Source organism: Microcebus murinus, chromosome 1, assembly GCF_040939455.1.
Source record: "Microcebus murinus isolate Inina chromosome 1, M.murinus_Inina_mat1.0, whole genome shotgun sequence".
In the NCBI taxonomy this organism is placed as follows: Eukaryota; Metazoa; Chordata; class Mammalia; order Primates; family Cheirogaleidae; genus Microcebus; species Microcebus murinus.
The window spans coordinates 159,755,722-159,770,230 of NC_134104.1; the positions used below are offsets into that span (position 1 = coordinate 159,755,722).

Here is a 14,509-nt window from a genome sequence, read left to right on the forward strand (position 1 = left end):
GGGATAAGGTCCAGAAAGCAACCAGATTCCTGGTTGTCTTTCCAGCACGTGGCATGGAGCTTGGCACACGGCTGAATATCAAGGAATGTTTATCAAGGGCATCAGTGAATAGTAATAGCTAGACTAGCAAGAAAATGAATAGACCACAAATCTGGTGTTGTTATGCTATCTGGGACCACACCCTAGGGCTGGTCACATTGCTGCCTAGTGCCATCAGTGGGAAACTAATCAAGCATTAGGAGTAGAGGCCTGGCATGACTGCACGGACCTTGCACATGAGTCCAAATGCATATTCATGTGAGCCTACATGCATGATTAACTTGGGAAGCTGACAGGAAGCAGTCAATCTGTTGAGCAAGTTTGTGTTTTATAAACCAGATGTTCGGTATTATTATTCATCATTTCCTTTGATACTAGAACGATCCCCATTATGTAGCATGGGAAATGAAGGATACGGAATAATATACCCTTATTATACAACAGAGTACCATAACCATGCATTTCGGAGGCCTTTTCAAAGCCTGGACAAGTGTAATTGAACAGCAGTTCATTTTAAGATTCCCACTTGGACTTAAGTTAATGGGATTTTGCCCAGATGGACCATGGTGACCCCCATCTCCCGCTCCTACCCTTTGGAAAATGAATGTTGACTCTATGTCTGCGTTATTCTTGGAAGCCACATGTATGAATCATAGGCAGCACTCTTGCCTCAGCAACAGCTATAGGTTGGGGGGTCATAGAAAAGCAGGGACCCCCCCTAGTGTGTAGGGGGACAGAGGGTTTCTGGCCATGGTTGGCTGCATAACTTCTGCTTGGTGGTCTGGGAAAAAACTCTTACCATTGGCTGCTATTTCCTATGGTAGGAGTACAGAATGCCTTTCAATCATAAAGTGCTTATAGTGTAAATGAACTTGCAAATTGATGTTCCTTCTCCATAAAATGTTTAAGATTCACAGAGTCCAGATCTGTGGAGGCCAGGAAAGATGCAGTGGTTGGGTGCAGAAGAGGGCCTTAATGTTGTGCAAGTGGTGTTTTTGGACGTAATGATGAGGGTCACACATGAGGAAGCCTACGGTCGAGGGTACTGACCCTAGGAGAGCAGTATATGCGATCATAGGCCCACTTGTAAACTGCAGCCAGACTGAAGTCACTGCATTTCCTTTGTTTACCTGGGGCTGGTTACAAATGAGTGGTTTCAGTACCAATGCAATATTATGGAGATTTTTTAAAAAGTAATGATGCAGTAATTACACTTGGAATTAGCCCCTGAGTGAAGTTGATACTGTATTCTGGCTTAATATTTTGAAGTTGGTTTTCCATGATCTTGTGTTTGTGCCAGGACAATTACTAGTGATTTATAACTGATTTTTACTGGTTGCAGGAAAAATGCTTCATTTCTCATTATTGTCAATGGTATGTTTTGATTTATTCCATGATCCATGTTGGCATTGCTTGAAATTTTGATTTGAGTTGAAAAGTGGAAGTTGTCCAGGGTTATGGATCAGCTCAAATCAATTTTCTTTATAGCATTAAGGATTAATCAAGGAGTCAGAATGTGGGACGACTTCTAGTTCTAAGAGAGCCGTTCACTGTGGGTTGGTTCTGCCTTTGAAAATGGCCTTGCATGCCTCCAGTGGCAGCGTGGCATGCTTTTGAGTATTTTTAGCAAGATATCATCGAACTATGTTTCCATACTGTTACATACTGTATATACTGGTGACAATAACTGTCAACATCATCTCACAGTTGATATTATTTGGTTATTAATATTGATAAAGTAAATTTGTTTACTTATTCTGACAGCCAAATTATGCTGCCCCCAAATAATAGGTTACATGATTCCATGTATATTATTATACACGATTACCATGTACACTGTTAGAGTTCTTCAGAGAAACAGAACCAATAGAAGAGGTACATACAGAACGGCTATGTATAAAGAGAGAGAGGCAGGGGGATTGTCATAAGGAATTGACTTACACAATTGTGGGAACTGGCAAATCTGAAATCTGTAAGGATGGCAGCAGGCTGGAAATTCCAGCAAGAGCTGGTATTGTAGTCTTGAGCTTGAAGGCTCCTTGGGGGACCTATTTTTTCTCTTAAGACTTTCCACTGCCTGGATGAGACACACCCAATATGGAGGGTAATCTGTTTTACTCAAAGTCCACTGATTTAAATGTTAATCGTATCTAAAAAAATACCTTCCCAGCAACATTCGGACTGGTGGTTGATCAAGTCACTAGGCACCATGGCCTAGCCAAGTTGACACATAAAATTAACCACGACACCACTAAGTTCCCAGTCCTTGAGGGACTATGAGATTCTCCCCTGATCTTATTTGTGATGGAGGAATAGGCCTATCTTGATATAGATGTAAAACTGTTAAAAACATGACCCCTCCATCCCTGTTGGGAGTTTTTCCCAACACCTGCCAGCTTCTTTTTAGTTATCATGATTATTGATGGAGATGAGGTGAGAAAGGATTGCCCCATAACAATGCTCTTGACTTTTAGTAGACATACTAATTACTAAAATAATTATTCACATTCAGAGCATCTGGGATGGGGTCTGGGTCTATTTCTAACAAGCAATCAGGTGCTGCAGGTGCGGCTGCCCTGTGTACCACACTGCAGCAGTGACGCCCAGTAGCTCTGATAGTCTGTTGGAAGAACAAGGCGAAAGATGGACAGAGCTTAATGACTTTTACTCAAGAGACCAGCCAGTCTATGGGGGCTTCAAACACTTTGATGGTAGGATATTCTCTTTATTATGCTATTCCCCAAGAAGACTGAGAAAACATTGCCTGATTATTCTTTGGAACTAAAGCTGTAGAAGAGAAGTGCCCAAACATCAGAAAATACCTTAGACTGAGTCTCGAATGGGCTGTGAAACCAGAAAGTGTCCCTCTCCCATCAGACTTGCCTGGCTGGTTTCCGTGCCTGTCAGCAGTGCCTTGATCATGCTTTGGGCTCTGCTGCTTACTCGCTGCGTAACTTGCAGGCCAGGAAAGGAGACCAGCATCCTTTGAGCCCCTCCGATGCCAGGTGCCATGCTGGGCAGTTTATATTTTATCCTTATGACAACAATGCTGGGGAATAGTTGGCATTATTTCATATGAGGCTTAACTAGTGCAGATTCAAAGCTGAGAATTAGAACCAGGCTTGTCTTGGGCCAAAGCCTGCTGTGTTCCAGAACTCTCTTTCCCCATTTGTTTTGGGGCAGAGTAAGGGTCCCTGCCTGGCTCCCAAAACCGCATAAAAAGCAGATGAGGGTGAGTCTTCGTGTGGTGTGCACAACCCAAAGGCTTACGAAAGTGTGTCACGTGCCGTATGCTGGGGCTCCTTCTTCCAGGAGAAATGGTTAGCCTCGCAGCCATGATTTTAGGCGTCAGGTGATCAAGTAATGTTTTTCGTTGTGTTTTTGTTTTGTTTGTTTTCCATCTGGGACTGGCATTCAGAAATCTGTAGAGGTGAAAGGGCCTTGAGTCAGCTACCACAGGGAGGATAAATCCTTCCAGATTCAGTCATTTCCGGCACGGGCAACTCACAAGACCCAGTATGCTCGTGCCTTTGGATCCGGAATTTTAGATTAAAGAGAAGCATTATTATTGAACATAAATATCTGGGAAGTAAAATAGTAAAATAAATCTGTGGCAATAAAATAAAACAAATCAGCAAGATCCACACAAGGCTCTACTTGAACCCAATGGCTGACGCCGGGGAACAGATCAGCTGGAGTGACTGGCGGCAGCTGACTTTCTTTCCCCGCAGGGCGGGGATGTCATCTGCAAATCAAGTGGAGACACATTGCGCCGGGCCCTCCACTACAGGCTTGAGCAGGTGCTGGTCGCCGTGCCACAGCCCCTGGTCAGGACAGCACATGGGGGCCAAGGGGCCCGGCCTCGCCAGCCGAGGTTTCCATACCCTTTCCAGGTGACCGGCTTTTCTCTCCCCATCCAGCTCGCGGACGACCAGGGCCTCGTCCTGATGACCACGGTGGCCATGCCCGTGTTCAGCAAGCAGAACGAAACCGTGAGTATGGCAGCTGCACTTCCTGCTGACGCTGGGAGGGTGGCGTCTCAGAGACCCCTCCGACCCAAGCTGTGTTTTTTCTTTCTTTTTAAGGACAGAGTGTATATAATTTTTCCTTACTGTTGTATCCTGCTGCTAGAATCAACACATCAAAATGAGATGAGAGGAATTCAAGTAGGCATCATGTTAGAGTTTGCAGTCCCTTTCCAAATTTTTCATTAAATGACCATAGGAGGAAAAACCCCAGAGACAGTCCCTGATTAGGGTGGGCTGATGTGTCTGGCCTACAGCTACCTGCCTTTCACCAGTTTCCTCGGACTGTGGTAACAGAGTGCCTTAGAGCGGCTGGTGTAAAAAGCAGAAATTGATCTTCACGGGGTTCTCGAGGCTGGCGTCAGAAGTCAGAGAGCCGGCCAGGCCGTGCTCCCCCTGACCGCTCCAGGGAGACCTGTCCTGCCTCTTGCAGCCTGGGAGGGGCCCAGGCACTCCTTGGCTCGTGGCAGCGTCTCCAACTTCTGCCTCTGTCTTCACACTGCTCATACGTGTTGCTGTGTGCGCCCCTGTTCTTACAAGGAGACCAGTCATTGGATTCAGTCATTGGATTCAGGGCCTGCCCTAAACCCAGGATGATTCCATCTGGAGATCCTTAACTATTACATCAGCGCAGACTCTATTTCCAAACAGCATTACACTCTGAGGTTCTGGGTGGACATGAACTTGGGCGACACTATTCAACCTGCCATAAGCCTTAAAAGAAACAACAGACAACAGAAATTTGCACATCCTTCCCCATGGCCTCTCTGACATTGGAAATTTTCAGCAAATCACAACGGCCACCTGCCTTGGAAACTGGGACCCTGGAGGTCTATTCCTTCACGTTTGTCCTTGGTTCCAACTCGATGCTAAAAACGTTAGAGTTATTACATCTTTCTCTGGCTGTTTAGTCTCTCTCTCCTGGGCACCAGATGGCAGTGTAGGTCGAGAAAGCAGTTAACACGCTGTCTTTCCTATAAAAAGCTTTCATAAGCGACGCCGGCTAATGATTAGAGCCCTGCGCTGCTGACACTGCTGTGCTTCCTCACATCCGTGTCTGAGTCTCGGGAGAGAGAAGAGGGAAGCTACCGAAGGGTCTTGGTGTGGGTGTGTTGGGCTTGTAGCAGCTAATGGGCGGCCTTGGAAGCTACCGTTCTTGTCCAGTGACATTTTGGATAGAGGATGGGGGATAGGAAAGGCTCTTTCTTGGAGATCTGGGTTAATCCCCAATCTCTACCACTTTGAGGAAGGCACCAGACAGTGATCTACGGTGTGTGCCTTTTCGTGAAGGTCTATTTTGCCAAGTCAACTGACTGTTATTGTTCACTGCCCGTTTCCAACAGAGATCGAAGGGTATTCTTCTGGGAGTGGTTGGCACAGACGTCCCAGTGAAAGAGCTGCTGAAGACCATCCCCAAGTACAAGGTAATGCATGACCTAATTAATGGAACCAGAGCAGCAGAAATACCAAGTGCTTCATTTTCACAAGAGTCAGGGTTCAAACTCCACTTCCCTTTTGAGCAATGTTTTTGCTTGCCACCATCATAATCGGTTACCTTGTTTTTGTGCCATCTATACCGTTAATTTACAGGTATTTTTAAACTTAAATTGAATTGCGATCTTCTTAATTACCTCCTCTAACCTCAGTTTAAAGAATCAGTGTGAAATCACAAGTTTTGGCGTGATCATTATATTTTTCTGATGCACATGAAGCAGTGGCATGACTGGTTTGCTTTTCAAAACGATGGCCCAAAGAGATCTTGGATCCTGTGCAGAAAACTCTCCCCCGTTCCCTAGTGGGGGCTCCTGAGGAAAGCAAAGCAAAAGGCGGGAAGTGGGAGATCCCCTCAAGGCCCCCCAGGCCTGCAGCCCTGCCCAGGAGGCCCCGGATGTGCGCCGAGTGCGCCCGGGAGGGTCAGAGAGCAGCGGCTCTAGGGCCCGCTGGTTCCCTGGACCGAGGGCTCAGGGGCTGCACAGGGCCCTGGCCCACATCACTGCCTCCTCGTTGCACCAAGCAGAGCGGCCAGCTCGGCTCCACGTCAGGCCTGCTCGGACCGTGGAGGGGACCCTCTGCCCCATCTGCAGGGGCAGGGTCGGGATTGTTGGCTCTGGGAGGCCCCTTCCTAGCACCGCCTTCCCTCGTGTGCTGAGGCCTGGTTTCCACAGTGGGGAGGGGCCTGCGGCCTTCCTGGGCCTTGGGGGAGGCAGGCAGCGGCTAGAACTCGCTCTGGAGGCTCCTGGCTCCATCACTGATGAGGTGGGTGTAGACAAGCCCCTCAAATCCTTAGTTCCCCGCTGTCACATGGTGACAGCCACCTTCATCCACCCAAGCTTTTACGATGGAGTTAAGTTTCCAGAGGCACAACAGGACACTTAGTTGACCCAAGCCCATATTAAGAGTTGGAAACTGTTAGGTCCCCAGAAACTGAAAATCGAGGGTGTGGATGCGGGATGGCTGGGAAGCTCCTAAAGACAGTAAACTTTTCTCTGGTGGAAATTTGCAGCCCTAGGTGTCCAGAACTGCTGGCTCACTGTTTAAGGAAGCATGCCCCACCTACGGAGAGTGCTCCCAAGCAAAACTTAAGCTGCATATTTCACATGAGGGCTTGTAGAAACCAAAGCACAGGGCCACTACTTGACAGGTGCCCAATAAATCACAAAAGAACAAGTATAATATAGAATAAGTGACAATTACCCTGTGGTTCAGTTCCTCAAAGCTGCCTCTGCAAGCCACTGTGATAAGCTCTTGATAGCATTATCTCACTTAATAATGAGTAGACATTGAAATTACCTCCATTTTACAGCTAAAGAAACTGAGGCATGGGAAGCTTAAATATTCTGCCAAATCTCTAAACTTGCGAGTGGGAGAGCCGTGATTTTAGCCTCTATAACACCAATGCTCCTAGGAACAATAAGAAAAATGACAATAATAACAGTAATAGTTAAAATTTGAAAATAAAATCATCACCATAATTAAATACAGTAAAATATTGATTGAACTTCTCACGGTATTGTTGGTGTAGTCCAAAGTACTTCACATGCATTGTTCCTATCGGCGTCTTATTACGCTCTGATGAAGTGGGTGCATTTGGCCGCACTTTTAGGTAAGGATGGATGCTTGAGACAACTTTCTCAACTGTACTCAGCTGGTCGAAGATGAATGAAGCAAAGCATAACCAGAGAATAGAGGAAGATCGGCTATAGAAAATTAACCAGCTGTGCTGGAAATGCGGGCATTTCCATTTTATGCTGTCCCCAGGGTGGAGCTGGGAACCAGAGACATAGGGGTGACATACGCTGACCTAAGACATCCCTGCCCTGGTTCCCATAAGGAGCCTTGGGAAAGGTGTGCGTGCCGGCCAGGGACGGCCATGGCCACGGCCTCTGCTGGAGGGGAGCAGAGCTCCAGGGAGCAGAGTTCAGGGCACACCTTGCCCTCCTGATTAGCACCTTGTAAAGATGAGTCACCTCTTGGCTCTTGGGGTTTTCCCAGAAGATAGAATTCTTTCTTTATCCCTTAGCTTCACAGATTTTCCCACAAGCTATCAGACTTCCTGTAATTTTTATTAAGAATTCCAGACACCCCAGCAATAATTTCCAGACTCCACGGCCTCTGTTAACATAACGAGCCATTTTATAATTGGGTTCACTTCATTAGCCCAGAGTCGCTCCAGTTGGAGGGGAAGTGCCTCCTCTCCCCAGGCTGTTGGCCCACGCAGGCTTCTGGCCTCCAGGAGAGCCTGCTTCAGGCCCAGGGCCCTTGGCAAGCCCAAGAGCTGGAAGGCCTCTGTCGTATCTGTTCTCGATTACTCCATGGGCCTGCACGTTAGGAAGGACAGGAAGGCTGGTTCTGTTTCAGATGCAGCAGGACTTAGGGATTTCATCAGTATACTGACGTGTGCCCCAAACAAATATTGGGCATTGTCCTACTGTAAGTGTTTGATTCTCTGAGAGACTCCGTCACAGAATGCATTTCGAGATTTGCTCAGTTTCTCTTCCTACAGCTGCCTCAGGTCATATCTGCACGCCACCAACCAACAAACATTCCGATGTTATTTTCTCAGAACGTTTGCCGGAAGGATTTTAATCAGTTTCTGAATAGCTGGAAGGCTTTCTCAGGGGCAGGCTTGAGAAGGACTTGCTATGCATCTGCTAGAGCAAATCAGCCTCTTTTTGGCTCATTTTTAATGTTAACTTCAGTTCGCATTTTCAAGCTGCACTAGGCAATATCTGAGTAAAGTGATACTTGCCTTACACACACACAAGCCCTAACGGAATGCCTGCCCCATGCCCGCCCTTGTGCTAGGCACTGTGGAGGTCAAAGGGGAGTGCCGTGGCCCCTGCCCCACAGAGTTCCTGCTGATGGAGGGGCACTGCCCTAAGTTTTTCCTAGGACAAGACAGAGGAAGGAAAGAAACCCAGCTAGGGCGAGGGATGGGAAAATGAGTGTAGCATTCGTATGCCTTGACGAAGGCGGCGGTGGGAATGTGCTCGGGCTCTATGAAAATGTGTGTGGAAGGAGAAAGCGAAGGGATGGACGGTCAGTAAGATCCTGAGCAGAGCTCACCACAGGGGTGAGAATTCAGTAGCGGAGAGAGGGGTGTTGTCCAGGCAGCTGGCCCTGGCAAGGAAAGGTCAGGGTGGGAGGGCAGATGGCAGGGGTGCTGCCATGTGCTCTGCGGGCAGTGGGTGGAGGAAGGCCAACCTGGGTTCTCAGGCAGGGGCCAGGGACAGGCCCATGGGGTCTATCTTACTCAGCAAGGGGGTCTCTAGTGAGTTTTACAAAAGGGAACAACATGGTCAGAGTTACCTTGGACTTTGGTGACGTCGTCCCGGAGGATGACTTTGTTGGGGCCAGCCTTTGAGGCAGGAAGAACGACTGTAGACGCTGTGGAAAGGAGTCTGCTGGGTTCGCTGCGTGGTGGTGGGGTTGGGCGGCAGGGTTAAATCAGAGTAATAGCTGGAAAAAATCAGGAGGATTTAGTGACACCTTGGATTGAGGGTTGGGGCTGAAAGAGAGAAAAGCCTGTACGGGAGGGAGATGCTGCAGTTTCTAGCTGGGGAGTCTGCGTGGGTGGTGGTGCCGCCTGCGGGAGAGGGCAGGAGGGGAGGAGCAGTTTGAGAGGACGCCATTGGATGGGGTGGGTCTCAGGTGCCTGAGCCGGGCCGGGAAGAGGTGACCCCCAGCTGGGTGCTTGGACCACCACCTAGGGTGACCGAGGCAGGAGCATAGATCTGGAGGCGGACAGCACCTGGGTGGTTGCTGGCGCTCGCTGGGGGAGGGCGGTTGAGGCAGACAAGGAACACCAGGGGCAGGATCTCAGGGGAAAGGCATGCGGAGGATGGGAGGGTGCAGATCCCAGGGAGCGTGGGGCTGGCAGCTGAGGGCTCCCTGTCAGGGAGGAGGAGGCCGATGGCCAATACAACCAGGAAGATTTGAGGGAGAAAATGCTACAGGGCTTGGCGATTAGGTGGCCACTGGCAACCGTGAGGAAAGGAGTCTCTGTGGCATCTTTGGGGCTGGAGGGAGGGCAAAGGCAGGGCCCAGTACGTGGAGGCATGGACAGGCCTGTGAGGGAGCAGAGGTGGCAGTCGGACAGCCAGTGGAGGGCCTCGTGGGAGGTGAGCTCAGCTTCTGCCTTCCTCAGGAGGAGCCAGAGAGTTTAGCATGGCTTTGTAGAGTCTGCACTAAGTGCAATTTCTGTTATTGTTTCCCTGCTTCCTCCTTTTCCTCTTCCTCCTTTCCATACTCCTCTTCCCTCCACCCCAACCACCCCTCCCTATATTTTAAACCACATGGTATGACCTTTGCCCTCATGGAACTTATATTCCAGTGGGGCACCAAAGAATCAATGGTCTCGACTGATGCCCTGCTTACTTATAAGCAACCTCACAGATAATTGATAATCATTTTGGTAAGTGCTATACAAGAAAAGCACAGAGTATTAAGAGGAGTCCTACTGCTTTTGAATATTGCTTCCCAAAACAAAACAAGAACCAAAGTAATGTACATTAGAAGGCACTGCATACATGAGCTGACTATAAAATATTATTTCTTTGGTCTAATTTTGAGTTTGAATTCCCAATCAAATGCCACTTGTGCATTTAATGGAAAAACTCAAACTCTCAGAGTCCTCTGTGACCCTCCAGTCCATTTTAAACCGGGACATAATAATGGTAATTAATGCAGTGTTGACTATGTCTGACATTTTTCCAAGAAACAAGATGAAAGAGACGATATACATCTCAAAGGATAGGAAATCTCTGGTTTATCTTTCACAGCATAATGAAATATACTTTTACCATTAGAGTAGAGTGGAATCTTATTAAGACTTGCTGTGCAAGGTAACTCCAGGAGAAAACGTCTGTTGCCCTTGACTACCACGTGCATATTTGCTTTATGTAATGCAACGGAAACTTTTAATTGCCGGTGTTAAATTCTCTGAAGTTAATTTCACATCACCTTGACATTAAGCTAACAAGCAGACTTGGTCATTCCTGGTTTGTAAACTCCATTGTCTGGATCATTTAATAGTATCATATTCAAGAATGTGAGTGGCAGAGAATTTAAAGAAAATTAACAGTGAGAGCTCAGAACTATGAAATAACTGCTCAGAAAAAAAAACAAAGAATTTTTTTTCTTTTCCCCTTTCACTGCTCTGGCAAAAGTGGGTTACATTTTCTTTCTTCAGAGAGAGAGAAAGATCAGTATGGGTTTTATGCCAGAGGCCATTTTAATACATGAATGATTTGTAGGTAAATTTATTGTAGCCAATGGGTGCAGTCAACTGTGTAATAGAAATATTGTCAAAAAGCTGGGATTATTATTTAAATAAGTGCAGTGTTAAATTTGATTACATACTTTTTAAAGCTAATAAAACATTTCATTGCTCGCAAACTATTTCCCATAGTCCCATTTAGTCAGAAAACATAAATTAAGTGAGGCTTTGCATAGAAAATCACCCAGGCTTTGTGTGGCGGAAGCATGCGTGCAGAGCCGGGCAACCACACGGTTTGAAGACTAAGGATACAAAAGGGGTTGGCAGGCTCCCCATAGGCTGGGGGCCCGGGGGTGGCACTGTTATCCTTGAAGAATTATGGAAAACGACGGCCTAGGGGAGTGCCCATTTGAGATGGCCCTTGTGGGCGTGGAATTGCAGGAAGCCTGGAAGTGAAGCAGCAGGAAGATCCCTCTGTCTTTATTACGGGCAGAGAGAAGAGGCCCTGACTGATAAAATCCTGTTCATTTGGACATAGGGCCTTTCCAGAAACGTTAGCTACTTTCTTGTTTAAAAGAACATATATGATTGTTTTTGTTTTAAATAAATAAAAATAAAGCCCTTAGATGCCAACGTGAGGATGTGACATTTTAGATTGTGCTATTTGCTGAGCTTATCCTGTGGCAGGTCTTCATCTCCACCAAATGTCAAGGATCAGTGCCTCGCATTCATTTTAATGAAATATTGTGCTGATAAGGGTTATGAATGCCAAGTTTAAGCTGTAAATTACTAAATGCCGGGCTGCTTTATGCTTTGTGAATTCACCAGGGAGCAAGCTAATGGGGGTTTCTTCTTTGCTTCCTCTTACAGTTAGGGATTCACGGTTATGCCTTTGCAATCACAAATAATGGATATATCCTGACGCATCCAGAACTCAGGCCGCTGGTAAGAGAAATATGTATTTCTGCATTTCTCCTTTTATGATTTTGAAAGATCACCTTCATTTCTACAATGATGACATTTTGCAGCAGTTTTCACTTTAAAACCGCTCAATTCATAGTATTATAAAGGTTGTTTAAAATAATTTATAACTAGCATTTTGACACATAATATTTAAATAATGTAAGATAAATACATTTACCATCATGTTTTTGTATATAAAGCCATATATATCTATATGCATGCATTTGTTTATTTCCCATCTGCTAATATATGGAAAATTGTTATTTAAATAGCGTGAAAACCAGTATAATGGGTCCCCTTATATAATAAACATACTATCACACACTAGCTCTAGATCCACTTATTCTAAGTATCATTCAACAGAATATATTAGACTCTAGATCCCTGGAAATTCATTACAATGGGATTTGCCCCCACATTACATTGCTTAAGCCCAGTGCTTTGTGCATAGAAGCTATTCAACACCTTTTTTGTAGAATTGAAACAGCTGAGACTTTCTCCATTTCCTGCCTACATCATATCCAGTAGTGTTGTTTGGTGACCTGGCCACTTTCTGTCTCTCAGCATTGTTCCCCACTCTGAAATGAGTGGGGTAAGGCCAAATCCAGGACAGCCCGTGGTTTTGTCGACCCGGATCTCTGGTTCGAGGCTTCCCAGGGTGCTGTGTGGAGGAGATTCTGAGCCAGCAGCCAGGCTCGTCCCCTGACAGTGCCTGCTGTGGACCCTGGTGGGACAGTGGCAGCCAGCCTGCCAAGTGTTTGCCACCCCTGGACTAGGTGCAATGTGTTTAAAAAAAAAAAGAAGACATCCGTTTGGGTTTGTGTGTGTTTATGTAACTTTCAAAAGTGATATAAAAGTCGAAAGAATGATACGGTGAACTCTGCTTTTTTAAGTTAAAGTATAGGTCATTTTGTCTAGCAATCCCCACACACACACGTGCCCACACACAAATGCACATGCATCCATCTACTCGAAATGTCTTTTTCCCGTTTACCGAAGTTAGAAAACAGCAGCAATACCTGCTATGCAAATGTTTGTTGGCAAAACGTTGTGGGAACCAGTTCACCTCTTTGTGTCATTGTTTAGAAACAGTTCATGTGAGGCTTCCATCATCATCCAACTTTGCTCTAATTGCCTGGTATTAACGGAATCATGACCACATCATGTGGATCCCATATGCATACTTTAAGATGGGATTCAAGCAATCTTTTTATCAGAAATCTACTGAATTAACTGGTTAGCTAATTGCAAATATAACTCAGAATTAGTGTAAGTTTTGTTGAAAAAGCTGCTGACTTTTTAAAGACATGTAAGTCTAATGGCAATATTTAAGTCTAAAAAGCTTAGCACACCCCATCTCCAGGCTGCCTAGTTGGAGTTGTTTGTTGTGGGTAGTGGGAGCTACATGTCTGTGTGGCTGAAACAGACTTGTGGTGCGTATTTGTTCCAAATTGTAATAGAGCAGGCTCAGCGAAACAAGCAGACCTGAATCTTCTGCCATTGAATGAATTGATTTCCTATTTATCAGCTTTTAAAGGAAGAGCAAAATGGAAGCAGATGTCAGGAGTCACCAAGGCAGCTTCCCTCCCTCTGCAGCAATGGCAGTGACCAGCTGCCCTCCACACAATCCGTGCACAGTGTCTTTCTGCTCGCTCAGACAGATCTCTGGGTCATGCAGCAAACGGTCTGTCTGTAAATAGTCTATCAGACGCACTGTCCGGAGCTGTGGCCGCTGGGAGGGCAGCCGAAAGGCTCTTAGCAAAGCAGGCCGACCTGTCAGCGCTGTTTGTCTCTGAACAGTGCAGATATTCACAGACACGAGTCATTTCTGTTCTTCTCCCTGTGGAAACACTGTACTGAATGGTTTCACCAAAAGTGGTAGCCACGGTCAAGTTTCCAGGGGTGGCCCAAGCAAATGCCCCACATCTCACTCGTGAGCACCCAAACCAGGTGAGCCATTCTGTAGTTGATCTCTGGCGAAGAACATAAGGAACGGCCTGGTCAGTGCGTCATGTATCCCATTCGTCCGTCTCTGACCCTGAGGCCATCAGATGCTTAGAAGAGGTTTGGAGGGATGCCAGCCATTGAGGATGACATGAATGAGCCCCTCTGAATGGGAACAATAAGTGTGTGTTGACTCTGACTTCAGTTTTGCATTTTTCTTCTGAGCAAAAAGCAGCAAAGTGACAGGAACTCAACTTTAGCATCACACAGTGAAGCTGAACTTTTGGTCCTGCTGCATCTCAGCTATGTGACTTTGGGTAAGTCACACAGCTCTGTGAACGGCAGATTTTCTCTTGTAACCCTGCCGCAGCTGTAGTGTACATATCATAGCTTGGCTGTCAGAGTAGGTGAGATGATGCCAGCAAAGGACCTGGTGCAGCCAAGCAGGCCCAGGAATCTCAGGGGCAGCGGTGGCTATTCTGGCGTCCTGGCTGTGTGATGCTTGTTCTGCTGACCTGAGCTCGGCTACCATAAAGACTAGAAGGTTGGAAGGACATGGTGGTGGTGCGTACTCAGAGAGGGAATCTGAAAGAACACTTTTTGATTATTCAGGTGGTTCAGAGTGTTATGATAAACGGTGGCAAGGGGTCGTGTACACCCATGCACACACATACATACACGTGAGTGTATAGATACAGAATCTCTGGAATCATGCAGTCTGCCCCAATTTCAGTCTGTCATTAACTTGGTCTGTGTGACCTCAGCCAAGCCTGTCTGTTCCTGTCTCTCTGTCTCTCTCAAACACACACACACACACACA

General features: G+C 46.6%; 1 protein-coding gene across 3 annotated transcripts in view; it reads left to right on the forward strand.

Annotated features, from left to right (window-relative positions):
• Positions 1–14,509, forward strand: part of CACNA2D3 (calcium voltage-gated channel auxiliary subunit alpha2delta 3) — an 859,261-nt gene that overhangs the window by 642,670 nt on the left and 202,082 nt on the right. For all 3 annotated transcript variants that reach the window (XM_020280385.2, XM_076008650.1, XM_076008655.1), the window contains 3 exons: positions 3,960–4,031; positions 5,408–5,488; positions 11,653–11,727. In XM_020280385.2, coding sequence (XP_020135974.1) covers positions 3,960–4,031; positions 5,408–5,488; positions 11,653–11,727 — 228 coding nt within the window. The remainder of the gene's footprint in view (positions 1–3,959; positions 4,032–5,407; positions 5,489–11,652; positions 11,728–14,509) is intronic.